This window comes from Pinus tabuliformis, chromosome 6, assembly GCF_031772625.1.
Source record: "Pinus tabuliformis cultivar Carrire ecotype Pingquan chromosome 6, CPIR1, whole genome shotgun sequence".
In the NCBI taxonomy this organism is placed as follows: domain Eukaryota; kingdom Viridiplantae; phylum Streptophyta; class Pinopsida; order Pinales; family Pinaceae; genus Pinus; species Pinus tabuliformis.
In genome coordinates this window covers 1,914,774,464-1,914,789,292 of record NC_142292.1, presented here as the reverse complement: position 1 = coordinate 1,914,789,292, position 14,829 = coordinate 1,914,774,464, and the positions used below count along the sequence as shown (strand labels likewise).

General features: G+C 34.6%; 1 protein-coding gene across 1 annotated transcript; it reads right to left on the bottom strand.

Moving 5' to 3' along the window:
* Positions 1-7,102: 7,102 nt before the first annotated feature.
* On the bottom strand, positions 7,103-10,736 carry LOC149266842 (bax inhibitor 1-like). Its single transcript, XM_089431086.1, has 5 exons — positions 10,264-10,736; positions 10,080-10,171; positions 8,140-8,326; positions 7,535-7,690; positions 7,103-7,386 (listed from the first exon to the last, which is right to left on the bottom strand). The coding sequence occupies exons 1-5, from the start codon at positions 10,540-10,542 to the stop codon at positions 7,333-7,335; spliced, it is 768 nt and encodes a 255-aa protein (XP_089287212.1). The 5' UTR covers positions 10,543-10,736; the 3' UTR covers positions 7,103-7,332.
* Between the last annotated feature and the right edge of the window lie 4,093 nt (positions 10,737-14,829).

Below are 14,829 nucleotides of genomic sequence, written 5' to 3'. Positions count from 1 at the left end.
GTTGAAATTTATTTGCAAAGTAGTTATGCACATTTTGTTTTTTAATTAAATTAATTAATTAAAAAAAGTGACATGAACAAATGTCACATGAGATCAGTTATAGTTTTGTGGACATGTAATATTGATAAACCACATGGAAGTGAACGTGAGCTTCCATGTGTGTTCATGAAGCCTTTCATCCTCCTCCACCACCTGGAAACGGACTAGACGCTTCGGCTCCAAGTAATTTAGTCGACCAAGGGTGATTGTATTTTGGTTCTTCGGTTCTTTTGGTTAGTTTGGGCTTTCTACATGTGGTCTCTCAATTTCCCTCTGTTGTTGTCAAAAAAAAATTGTCATTACCTTTTGGCCAACAAGACTGGGAGAAATGAGGCCAAAAGTTCTTTGCAACCAAGCTTCCCATGATGTATCTTTAAAATGAATTAATAGAAAACTTTGACTTACAAAAAAACTAATATATTTAAATATATATATTTTTTATAAAAATAAAATAATTATTATAATTTTTTCAAATACAATTTTATAATTATTATCTAGTAATGACGAATAAATATTGTCCAACGGAATTAAATTCAATGGAAAAAATGAGACATTTTTAATTATTGGACAAAGTTTCATTCTTGTAAGAGTTTAGTCTAGAACCATGGAGCACCTGAAGGTAGTGGTCAACAAACATGTGGTTGCATATAGAGAGATTATATTAAATAGTTGCACACATAAGTGGATCAGAACCCACCCTATGTCGTTTTGAAAAGGAAAATCTCTAAAGGGGTTGGATCCAATTATCAAAATTGAGTGGTTTTTCACCATTGGGCAAGGTCCAATCCCCATGAGAGTTAAATCTGGAGACATTGAGGTGACTTTAGTTAGTGGTCAAATGTATGGTTGCACCTACAAAAATTATATTCAATGACCTCGTGACCCATGCACCCATAAGTGAATCAAAGTCCATCTCCATATCATCCTTTAAAAAAGATAGCCCTGATGTGTAAACCAATTGGTAGTAGTCGAATGCATGGTTGCACCTAGAAAAAGTATATGGAAAGGTTTCATAACACATGCATACATAAGTGGATCAAAGTCCCCCTCCCCTCATGTCATCCTTTAAAAAGTGATAGCCCTTATGTGTAAACCAGTTGGTAGTAATCGAATTCATGGTTGCACTTAGAAAAATTATATCAAATGGTGACATGCATACATAAATGAATCCAAGCCCTCCCCCATCTCATCTTTTAAAAAGAGATAGCCCCAATGTGTAAGTCAGTTGGTCTTAAGACACTCCTTGCATAGAGTGATTTGGTTGAAATATCAACTTACCTTTGTCTACAAACTTACCTACAAATCATAGTGATACCCGTTGGGATCCAACCCTCTCAAGCAAATACAAAATTTACAAAAAAAAAAAACTTAGATAAACACCGAAAAATTTGTAAGATTATAATAATAGTATTTAAAATCTATAATAAAAATTAGAATCTACCCCATCTCAAATCTCAAGTAAGTAAGAAACAAACTTAATTCGTAATCCTCTAATAATAAAAAAATTATTATAATAAACAAATATAATTTTCAATAAACAACCCCCCACGGTGAATTTTATATTTTCAATTAAATTTAAAATACACAAGGAATCTTATCAACCATATCAGTAAATTTTATATTTTCAATTAAATTTTAAAATACGCGAGGAATCTTATGACCCAATTTTCTCTTATCTAAATTTTTAAAAACCCAATGTTCCCAGCACCTTTCGTAATGAAAAAGGAATTGGATGCTCTCAGTGAATGATGTTAAACGAAAAAGTCTCACATTACCAATAATCCTATCTTTTATAAGCTTTAAAAAAAGCAGAATCCTGTCCCTTTAAAAGGAAGCAGAATCCTTCGTCAAACATTTCTTTTTAATAAATTTAAAGAATCCAATGTTCTCAGCGGCTTTTATAATATTTCAAAAGGAAATTCGATGCTCTCGGTAACCAATCGTAATCAAAAAGTTAAAGCTGTGATTTTCAAGTGCCTTTGAAAAGTTCGAGGTTATATATCATATTGGAGTAACAAATCTGTACTGTGTCTATTCATACTAACAAATCTGTATTGTGTCTATTCATACTGTAACGCAATTTGTTATTATTATTATTTGATTTTAAGGTCACAATTAAGTTAGATATTATTATAAATTAGATATTAAATTGGTATATTAATATAAAGTTTTTTGTTTGTGACACAAGAGATTCTACTTCTCTGGTTTGAACTTGTGATTTTTGGTTTGAACATGTGATCTTTTGAGAGAAAACATCTGCTCTAAATCATTAAGTTCACTCAAACTATATATATCTAAATCATTAAATTCACTCAAACTATATATATACCTTCGTAGACTTGCAATCTTTCCATAAACAGCTTAATCCTCAAAAATGAACAATTATCCTATATAGTTCATCCATGAATTATCCTATATAGTTCATCCATGAATATCAGATAGCTGGATTCAAGAAAATGACTTTAATGTGTCCACTGATACTGTCCTGCAATAGCGTAATACTCCATACAATTAGCCAACTGTATATACTAACATGCAATCTCAAAGTGGCAGGTGCGCACGGTAATCTTCAACTCTTGGAAAACAAAAGTGCACAAATATCCATATATTCCAAGGTAACTACAAATAATGTAGCAGATGTTTTGTTGCAGAAGCATATACCAAATTCTAGGAACTCAAAACTTTGTAAATAACATCAAAGCCTCCAGATTGATAGTGTTGTGGGACTAATTTGGCATCCATCATGGATCTTTCACAAGAACGCCATTTGGCATCTATTATGTGGATCAAATAGGATATGAGAAAGAAAGCTCGTTCTCTTTGCTTCCAAACCTTTCAACATCAAAACCAACAAGCAATTCAAACCTGACGACAATAGAGAAATTGAGAATATTTTTTTTTTATCAGCTTAAGGTTGATCAAGCCACATCTCATAAGTTTCACACAACCTACATTAAGGCTGACAACACTGAGGCAAGTAACAGATCAAGATGTGAATGTCATTCACTTACACAACCTACATTCATGATGACAACATGAGGCATGTAACAGATCAAGATGTGAATGCCATTCATGACATCGATGAGAGATGCGCTTTAAGACTTCACCACCACCTTCACATGTCTTGCATACAACCACCCTAAGTTATGATTCTTCTTCTGCGTCCAACATAATACGTCTAGGATTTACCTCATGGCTAATTAATTTGCCCATTATTTGACCTATTCTCTCAACTCAATTGCAAAATTCTCTCCAATGCAAACTTGCTTTGGCTCAGAAATTCCTTCCTAAACACCTATCGACTGTCTTCCCTCAAGATTTTGACACTAATGATTTTGACAGTCCCGTGTCTTCCTAGTTTTGGGTTGGCATTCATAGGGTTTTAAACAGGCAGCCTCCACAAGGAACTCTCCATCCCAATTCACATGTTTCTACAAAGAATAAAGCAAAGAGTTCTATTCGCGATACTGGTTTTTGCCATCCCATGGCTCTCTGAGACAAATATTTCTAGGACATAGCAACACCATACTTTCTTCACGCTCTCCATTCTGCAACAAAAGCAATATCCCCAATTAGAAGCTCACTCCCCTTATTTATTAGTGGTACAAAGGAGTTACACCCACATACTAACATGTCTATTCAAAAACTCAAAAATTGGAAAATCGATTGAGGGCCTGAGATGATAAATTTAATCCAAGGACAAGCAAGTTTGTTTTCAGCTTTCAAAGTTCATGACAAACAAGTTGTTATGATATCTCATCTTTCAAACTCACAAAATCTCAATTTTAAAAGAATGAAATTAGATCAAAAAATTGAAAATCGATTGAGGGCCTGAGATGATAAATTTTAATCCAAGAACAAGTTTGTTTTCAACATTCAAAGTTCACGGCAAACAAAGTTGTTCGAAATTAGAGCAATTCTAATTCAGTTAGTTCACCTTTCCTCCACAATACTCCCTCCTGCTCCCAGGACATCCCCAGTCAACCTCTAGGAAGACATGGAGGCAGCCCTTGTGAAGAACAACAATCAATACCAAAAGTCTTCCTTCCCAGAAGATCAGAGCACTGGGCATGACGGGTTACTAGCACTTAAAAGAATCACCAACGGCCAAATGATGTCATTTCAAGGCCGGCTTTGTCTTTGTAACTATCTCCATAATATAAATTTATCCCAGTTTTCTATTTTTTTCAAAAAGAAATCCGTGTTGGCAGAATCAATCCATTACCTTGTTTTCTATTTTCAGAAGTAAATAACTCTAAAGCATAATAGTAAGAGCCTAGCTAAAACAATCGCAACTTGAGTCTGCATGTAATAAGAGTTTTTTTCTTCGGCCATTATTTTATTTTATTTTAGTTTTTTAAATTTGGAGATTTTTTTTAATAATAATTAAATCATAATTGTATGGTTAAAATGTGTTTTTGAATGTATAAATAAATTTAACAACTCAAAATTTAATAAATCTAATAGTTAAATCATGACCATATTGTTGAAATGTGTTTTTAAATATATAAATAATTTTACCAACTAAAATTTTAATATTATAAAAATTTAATCATATTGTTGAAATGTGTTTTTAAATATATAAATAAATTTACCAACTATAATTTTAAATATAAATAAATTTACCAACTATAATTTTAATATTATAAAAATTTGATTTGATTACAATTTGAATAAATTTCACCCAACACATACACTGCATAACCCAACACATACACTCAACCCCTTTTTTTTTTGCTTCTTATCGAAAATAATCCAAACTAATCTTATTCAAAAAATTATTTAGCCCAATTTGAAAATGGTAAATAGCTAATATAAATTTTTGTTTTTAAGCATCGAGAGTCATTAGTATGGAGGAAAACCTCCTCATGTTTGGGAGTACTCTCCGTTTTCATATTAAGGTTGAAAGCAACTTGGCTTATTCACATGAAATAAATCTTTTAAAATACTGAACAGGTGTGGCAACCAAACAAGCTTATGTTTGCCCTTTTGCACTAGGCGAAGAGTTCCAAGAGAAAACTCCTTGTCTATTGGCATAATTTTATCTACTCATGTCTCCTTTCATGCTCAGCATTTGTCTCATCACACATCATGTATGATGGGTCCATAGCATAAAAATCCGTTCTTATCCCCCACCACCAGATTCCACCATATCTGTATTAGCTAATCACATCATGTATGGACCACAGCATAAAACTCCGTTCTTATCCTCACCGGAATCCGGCAGATTTATAGTCAAGGTGGCCTGGTTAAACCTGTTGGGATGCCGACGTTCCTTTAATACCAAGTTGCAACCTCTTAATTCCATTCTGAGGGGGAGAGATAGAAATATGTCAACGCAATTGATGACGTTCCTCTTAAACTCCATTATGAGATATATAAATATCACACCAATTGATGACGTCTCATGCCCAAGGCTACAGTGGTGGAAATAAGAGTTTCCCAACTTAAAACAAAAAAACACCTCAGCTCATTGAATTAAAATATTAATATCCGGGTTTTTGAAATGTCAACATCCATTTAGACAACGCTTATTAATGTCAACGTCCATTTAATACCAGGAAGCAACCTCTCTCGTCCATGAAGAGATTTTCATGTCACCCCAGTGAATGACGACAGAGGACATAAGAATTCCAAAATAGTCAATAAAATAACACAAGAATCCAGAAGGCGCTCAAATCACCTCCAAGGAGAAATCGAATTGCTTTAAATTCATATATGTGCGAAATTGGCAAATACAAAATTACTGTGAACGTCATATTTTTGTAAATGTGGAAATGGATTCAAGAATTTCGAATTTACTTTAAAAATGTCTGAATCTTGTTTTTTAAATAACGGAAATGAATTCAAGATCATCAAAAACCAGTGAAGTACCCAAAATCCTACCAAAATCTTGAAGTACCCAAAATCCTACCAAAATCTTGAAACTTCACCAACTGTATTTCAGCAACACTTTATCAAAATCCTACCAAAATTTTCATAATTTTCCAAACAAATTTGCACCTGGTTAAACTACACTAAAAAATTATTATTGAATGTCTGTATTGTATTGAATGTCTGTTTTGTAATGTTTAAATTTCAATTTCACAATGACATATACGTTTTCGATATAATTAAGAAAAAAACATCAGAATTACAAAATAACAAGGCTTCTAAACCGATCTATTCCATATTATCAAAATTACAAATAAATCAATCACAAATATGCCACAGATACAAATATATCAACCTCAGTACGTTATTTGATGAATTACATTCACCCTGTATGCACACATAAAAGAAAACGCTTAAATAAAATCAAAGCTTATCAATTCAAAATTTCATATGGCAAATAATCGGCATCATTTATTAAACAGTAGAATATTAGAGTTACCGTCTTCAGGTTTTATCCATTGGATAAATCATATGGTATGATAAAAATAATCTGATATTTAATAAATGGAGTGAATAAAAAAACCAAATCACTTAAATAACTTACTACATGCTGTTAAATTGACTTGCTTTACCCATTCCTATTAATAATATTTGCAAATTCTGTATTGAAAGTGGTAACAATGTCACCTAATGGATGACCTTCGGTGTAAAAAAGGACCGCCAATAGAACTTTAAAGACGGCACAGTGATGCAAGTTTGGCACATTCTTTTTACATGAAAATTTGACACGACCACGGATACCAAATTAAAAATTCAATAACTCTAACAGCCCATTGAATTGATAGAGGGACAGGCTCCTTAATGTCTTAAATGCTCGTCACAGTTTGTACATTTATGATTTTCAACTACCACAATTTAGGACCTGACGACAAACCCTCTGGTGTCATATGGTCACTGAAATTCACATTGGTAAAAGTTTATACCGCCATTAAAAAACTTTTTGACTTTTTTTTAAAAAGATCCAATGAAATATATTATTATTTTTATAAATTCATAATGTAATTGTTGCCCCATCAATCCGCGGAAGTAATTGCACCAATTCCAGTAGATACAAGTTGAAAACATCAAAAACTATATTACAATTTCCTAAATATAATAAAAACAACCAAATCTTACAGTGGCTAGAATATTTTTAATGAAAAAGGCTATTTATATTTATATCTGTCCATAGAACAGCATACACAAAAAGAAAGAGCATCGTTAAAAGATTTTACGGAAGCACTATTTGAAATATCCAAACAAAACAAAATGTTCAAAAAGATGTTGTATTTACAACTGAAAACACCTAAACGCCTATATTGCCGACAATAACCAGTGCTTCTATTTTTGTATCCAAAGACGCCTCCTTACATCACTAGTTCAAGCCCTTCTCTTCTTTTTCCCTTCCCTGGGTTTATTGTCTGCATTCCTTGCCTGCAAATTAGGAAAACAGTAAGAGACATACCTTGTCTGCAAATTAGGAAAACAGTAAGAGACATACCTTGTGTCTTTTTGACCTAATATCATAAATATAACACAATTAGTGACCGAAATTTACAGCATTTGAAGTTACAAATCTTACCATTATGACCACCAGTCGAACAAATACAGCAACGAAGTCAATGAAGAGGTCCAGTGAATGTTTTAAATAATCATAGTCTCCATGGTCCGCTTTCTCGATGATCATCTGTGTGTCAAATATAATATACCCAAGGAAAACTAGCAGACCGAAGTAGATCTGCAAGAAAGTAAGCTTCAATAATTATTCCAAGCCTTTTAAAATTTTCATTTGTAATATCAATATGATATAGAAAATCCTATATTTTGCAATTCCACCGATCCTTTTATAATTGAATATGTGTAGTTCATCTTCTGCAATTCTACAAACCTTTCTGCAAAAATGATTTGATATGTAATTCAATATATGTATTTTATCGTCTGCAACACTACTGTAACCTTTAAAATATGACTTGATTTGTCCTACTACGAACAAATCAACTCTTGTAATTTTACATAACCTTTTGCAAATATGATTAAATTTGTAATTCAATGTGTCCCAGTTTTTCTCAGCAAATTCAACTAAGTGTGCACGTTCCTTCCGCAATTCTACGGACCCTCACACAAATATCATTTCATTCTTATTAATGTGCGTTCTAGCAGAGGCAAAGAACTTTAAATAGTTTTTACCTCAAATGTGTAAATCGCCGAAGAACCACCAAAGATCGAAGATGCGAGTTGCAGCCACATCAATATGCTGATTCCCGAGCCCAATAATCCTCCCAAAAATAGGTATTCCCGCCTCCTGGCTGTGATTGCTGCTGCCGAAAAGCATGCGAAGGCCAAAGAGGTCCCAACAAACGCACTCACCAGTATACTGCCAAAATTTTTGAAATGAAACAAACAATTTCAGCACGGTCCATCCTACAGGTCGGGTATTGGGATGATTATAATATTACTAAAGACAACAATAAGTATTTTCTTAAATAAAAAAATAAGAAAAACCAAAAAATCCCATTCATAAAATGTAAATATTTCACAAGTACGAACTGTTGAGAGGAGTGTTATACTCTCTCAACCTCAAATCAATTCCAATTCACTTGAAACATAAATATAATCATGTCCAATCTGCTGCGAGGAGATACTCCTCTCAAGATCAATTTCAATTCCTTCCGATCCAGTTCCAATTCCCTCTGTTCGAAATCCCCTTGATTGTGAATGTATTAAAATCTTCAGGAATATATCATTATGTGCACCTCAAATCAATTTCAAATCCCTAAGGTAATTCCCTTAGGGATAATGTGTTAAACTATCACATTAACCATGTATCATGGAAAATTCCATATAATTTAATACCATCCAATTCCCTTGTTGTAAATGTGTTAAAATCTTCATGAGCATATATATAGATCAACATTGTATCATGGAAAATCCTATTTACCCTATATATAGATCAACATCGTATCATGGAAAATCCTATTTACCCTGATACCATCTTAAGAGTGAGGGAAAGTAAATGTGTTAGATTCTTTACGATGTTATTATCATATCACCTTTGAGTATAGTATCATATTAACCTTGCATCATGGAAAATTCAATTTACCCTGATACCCTTCTCAAAATGAGGACCAGTAACCAGTGAATTTCCCAAGATATGTATTTCAGAGACAACATGACCGACGTTTCGGATTATATATATTTCATAGACAAGATATGACTGAATTTCGGAAGATATGTATTTCAGAGACAATATATGACTTTAGAATAATAACATTGATAAATAACACGCTGTGGATTCCTTGCTGCTTTAGTGTCTTGAATGAATCTGAGGTTACTAAAGCGCAAAATAATATCAATATTACGCAAAGTAGAGGAGGGCCATTTTTAAATCTGAAAACCCTCTTAGATATATATTTATAGAGTGCATTGCAGAGGACTATTTCTTATTCTGAAACCTTTTGTACCGTTTGACAATTGCACTTCCATTTCTTATGGATAGCAGAGGCCTTCCATTTATTATGGATAGCAGAGGAAGGATATTTATCCTAAAAGCCTAAGTTCAGTTGCCATCTACAGTTTCATATCTTGTTCTTGGTTGTGTAACAGTGCATTGTTCCAAGGCAACACAGTGAAGGGGGTATTGAATATGGACATTAATACAGATCGTTTTAATAAGTCGGACACATGCTCTTCACCGTTACAAAACATGAGGAATGCATATCCTAAACTTACACACTTGGCTGAGATATCAAATATGGAAACTCACGGTACACAACCTTGCATTTTGCAACATCAACATCAAAATGGAACTTCTACTACAAGTAGACAGATCTTGAAATAGATGTTGCTAATCTAAGTGGAAGGAAGGTGAGGTCCATTCTACAACACCGGTTAGGTAGGAGGTTTTCAATATATATCAGATCCATTCTAAAACACTGGTTGCTAGAGGTGATCCATCAATCCTATGTTCATATGTACTGGTGTATTGAATTTAAACACACCTTTACACCAGATGCCCTTATTGCATTATCAAGAAGAAAGAAAGGGAGGGAATTTGACGGGTTGACCTGTTATCTCAAAAAACCCTCTAAACTTGAGCTGGGAAACTAAAGGATCTAAGATATTTTTACCTGGCGTCAATATCAATGACCGCGTCGATGAGCGGTCCCAGAGTAGCTCCCTTGAACGCAGCAGCTGCCAGGAGCAGCGCAGCTCTCTTACCCTACAAGAAACCCCAATCATTCAATATGGAACATGATTTGGATAAAAAAAATCAACAGAAAGGCTAAATAATAAAAGAATTAAAGATCATACCTCATTGTTCGAGGAAGTAGGGACGGATAAGAGCCCGATTACAGAACCAATGCAAGCAAGCCCCGTGAGGAGCCCTCCAATATTCAACAGAAGATGCAAATAAACACCGATCGCTGCTGTTACGAGGGCACAGCTAAGCGACAAATAAACCCTTTTCAGATGATTCTGCACGGCAGGGCTGATCTTTTTCATGTTCTTCATAGCATTGTAATCCCAGGAAGGATGACCGAAACCCTGGTTAGGGAATCCTCCGCCATAATAAGACGCGTATGAAGCCATTTAACGCTCAGAATTCAATAGAAACAAACCGAAACACAGAACTCAGAAAGCTAACAGAGAGCAGTCGAAACGATTGCAAGAACAATGAATTGGAGATGAGATATCTAGATTTAGGGGCCAGAGAATGTTAGCTAGAAGGTTCCTTTACTTCAGCGAGACGTCATGAACCCACGAAGAAACTTCCCGGTCGCTTCCAAGAAATAGTAAAGAAATAGTAAATATATAGCCAACGGCGTGTTCTAGACCGAGACCTGACTGCTGATTATTGAGAGGAACATTTATACGCCCACTTGGCCACTAGATCTATTTTTGAAATTAAAAAAAAATAAATAAATAAAAAATATATATATATATATTATTAATATTAATTTTTACTTATTTTTTAAAAATTTTTTATTGGATTTAAGGAAACCAGTTAGAATGGTTTTTTTGGAATTAAGCAAACATGTTATAATATTTTTTGGATTTAAGGAAATAGGTTAGCGGTCTTTTAAGATTTTTTTGACTTAAGTAAACAGGTTAAGGGACTTTTAGGACTTAAGGAAAAAGGTTAAGGGTTTTTTTAGGACCACCAACCAGTAATTCTAAGTGCATTAGTCTTTTAAGATTTTTTTTTGGATAAAGAAACAGGTTAAGGGACTTCTAGGACTTAAGGAAACAGGGTAAGGGTTTTTTTAGGACCACCAACAAGTAATTCTAAGTGGCATGATTTTTTTTGAGGTGGCCTAGTTTTTTTTTTAATAATAGTAATGAGTATGTAAGGAAACAAGTCAACAATGTACATGTGGCAATGGCATGCCTAATGAGTATGTAAAGAAACAAGTCAACAGCGTACATGTGGCAATGGCATGCCTCCTTATGAACCATTAGCGGGTAATTCCGGGTGATATGGTTTTCCTTGAGTGATGAGTCGACATGTATTAGCAAATAACAATTAATGACAATTGTTCCAATTTTATTAATTTACCACTTAATTATAATATATTTTTACTCTTTGAAAAAAAAAATTATAAAATATCTTAGTCATATATGGTTATGAAAAAATTATAAATTATCATAGTCATGTGGTTAGAACCAACTCTCTAGTTTTTTATGTGTGGCATGTGATTAGACATTGGTGATAATTATATCTCTATTAATTATTATTTTTAAATCATATATATAATTTATTTATTGATTTAAAGATAAGAATTATATTTTTTTATATAGATAGATAACCATCTTTATTTTAAGTTGTGTTATTTTAAGAAAATAATAATAATTTTAAATAATATTATAATAAATTATGTTATTTTAAAATAATAGTTAATATAAATATAGAATTTTAAATTTGTATATAAGGATTATAAGATTAGAAGGTGTGAAAATGACATGTTTTGATTTCACCAAGGTTTAAATTTTATTAAAGATTTGTTCTTTTACTAGTATATAATGTAAAGGCCATAGACTAGGTCTTAAAAGGTAGGATCAACCAAGTTAACACAAGTGGATTAAGTGGGGTCGTGCAATATTGCATATGTTACAATGTATTGTATCTATATAGATATTAAATGTAACAACCCTGGTAAAATTCCATGTAAAAATACATAAGGTCACGGTGATGGGACATGTATTCCAAGTTGAATGGTGGGGAAACATCCTAGTGGGTGTTGATTCAGTTTATTATTGCTAAAGGAAATTGGCAAAGGCACTGGCTAAGGCTTTGGAAAGGCAAAAGGTATTTTGGCACATTTATTTATGAAACTAATGGAAATTAGGAGAAAAAGGAGGCGAAATGTCACAGGTTGCATGTGAGGAGGAAAATGAAGGAAAATAATGGAAAATGGAGAAAATAGAGGCCTCATTAATAAAAAGGCTTCTGAGGATCAATGGGCAAGACTTGATTAGTTCAGTTTTGGAGCTCTCTCATTATTCTCTCTCTCTCACATACTCTTGGATACTTAGAGTTTTCTTGGAGCATTCTTGGAGGGTGTGGCATACTTGGAGTTTGGAGCAAGAAGGCAAAGCAAGAGCAGGAAAGTGCAAGAGGGCTTCAGTATCAGCATCTACAGTGGGTTTTGCTTGCAGGTATCGAGTTGCATGTATGTTTTCCTCACTAGTTTTTGCATGCATGGCACATGTATGTGGATTCTTGGTCATGATCTATCATTGACATGGAGGACTGCTTGGATTGACAATGGATTGCCTAGCCTTGCCATTTTCTAGATAGCCATGGAGATTGTGGGTTTATTTCCTTGTTTTGTTTTGGGTTGGTTCTCATGTTTCCTTATCTTGGATTGAGTTATTAGTTCCTAGAAGCCTTGATTGGAAAAACGCTCTAAAAGCCCTGTAACGACTTGGGTTGAGTTACTAGTCCTCGAAGCCTTGGTTAGACAAATGCTCTAGAAGCCCTGTAACAACTTGGGTTGAGTTATTAGTCCTTGAAGCCTTGGTTGGAAAAACACTCTGGAAGCCCTTGGTGGGTTGAATTACTAGTCCTAGAAGCCTTGGTTGGACAAATTCTCTGGAAGCCTTTGGTGGGTTGAATTACTAGTCTTGGAAGCCTTGGTTGGATAAATGCTCTGGAAGCCCAACATTAGTTGTGGGTTAAGTTACTAGTCCTGGAAGCCTTAGTTGGACAAACTCTTTGGAGCCTGGCGGTAGTCGTGGGTTGAGTTACTAGTCTTGGGAGTCGGGTTGGAACAAATTCTCGAGAGCCCTGGAAGGTTGGGATAGAGGCCGATCCAATGATGGTTTTGGTGATGTCCGACCGTGAGGTGGAATCATTGTTTGATGGGTTGAGGTGGGTGGCCTCTGGAAGTCCTGGATGGTTTTGATTGATGTGTTCTATGTGATCCCACATTCCTGCTTGGAATAGGGCACAAGGGTGAATGGCTGAAGAGAGATTTGGCTCAGCCATTTTACAGTCGAATGGAACGTGGAACTCCCATCCCAGGTTTGGATTTTGTATCATTAATGAAAGGTGATATATCCTTGTATTTCTATGAGCATTAAGCTAGATTATATGTGGTTTCTATGGTTGTGGTTTCATTGATATTATGTCCCTATTATGCTTGTTATGTATATGTTTTATGGCAGCAGTTATGTATGCCTCTCATCATGTTTCTACTTGTTATTGAATGATCAATATATCTATGACCTAATGGATGAAATGGAAGCTAATTCGATAAGGAGACAATGTTTCATAGCAAATCTCAGATAAGTATGAGACCCCTATGCTCAGATCTGTTATTTACACATGTAGGTTGCATATTTACTAGGTGTTTGACAAAATGCCTGTCATGGCTAGTAGGGGTCCAGTTAAGGTCTTGATCATCTCATTGCTTTTGCATCATTGTTTCCCTATAATTTTCCTAATTCTAAGCATTCATTCCATTATGGGTAGTGACCTGGGATCTGGGCCTAAAAAAGTGGCTCAAATCCCGGAGTCGTTGGCATAACACTAACAATTATGGTCCACAGTCACTGGCAGGTAGGCCTATGAGATCTACTTTAGGTTTATGGTCACTCCCTTGCCCATAGCATGAGAGCGACTGTGGCCTAAGAGGTCTAGAACAACAGTAGGACCCAAGGACAGGTTGTCTAAGTGGCTCACTTGTCTTATGAGGATTCTATTGATGATGTTGGATGACTGTGCGATGTTCCGTTGAATCCATTTCCTTAAGGTTACTTAGGAGGTCAAAACATATGTGGCCTCTCATCGCATGTTTACCCCGGATGGCCGATTGCTTGGGTAGATGTGGGAGGAGGGTGTTACATTAAACAACAAGAATCAATTTCTAGGCCTCCTTCACTCTATAAGACTTCAGAAAATTCAAACCCACCAACAACCACTATAGGTAACCTATGTGTCACTAAGGGGGCATGTGGTTGGGTGTGATCTAACTAACTATTATGATGGATGGGTCTCCCAAGTGGAACTAGCAAGTAATTTATAGAAATCACACAAAGCATGCTATAAGACAACGCTAATCATGATAATTTTGAGATTGTGATAAGAGGAAACTCCAAATACTATAAAAATATGCAAATGTGCGTTAACTTATGTGTGATTCTAACCTTAAATATCGCTAGCACTAGAGTAAAAAAATTATTGTTATGGGTTAGAGGATGAGGCTAATTGTGCATCCTTATTGCCTCTCACAAACCTATTGCACTAAATTGTAGCAAGACCTATGATAACCACAATGAGAGTGTGCTCATTCTACACGGGAAGTACTAGGTAGCTATGTCATTATATTGCAAGGTCAACACATGGAGGCTTTGTCCTATTGACATTTATCTTAT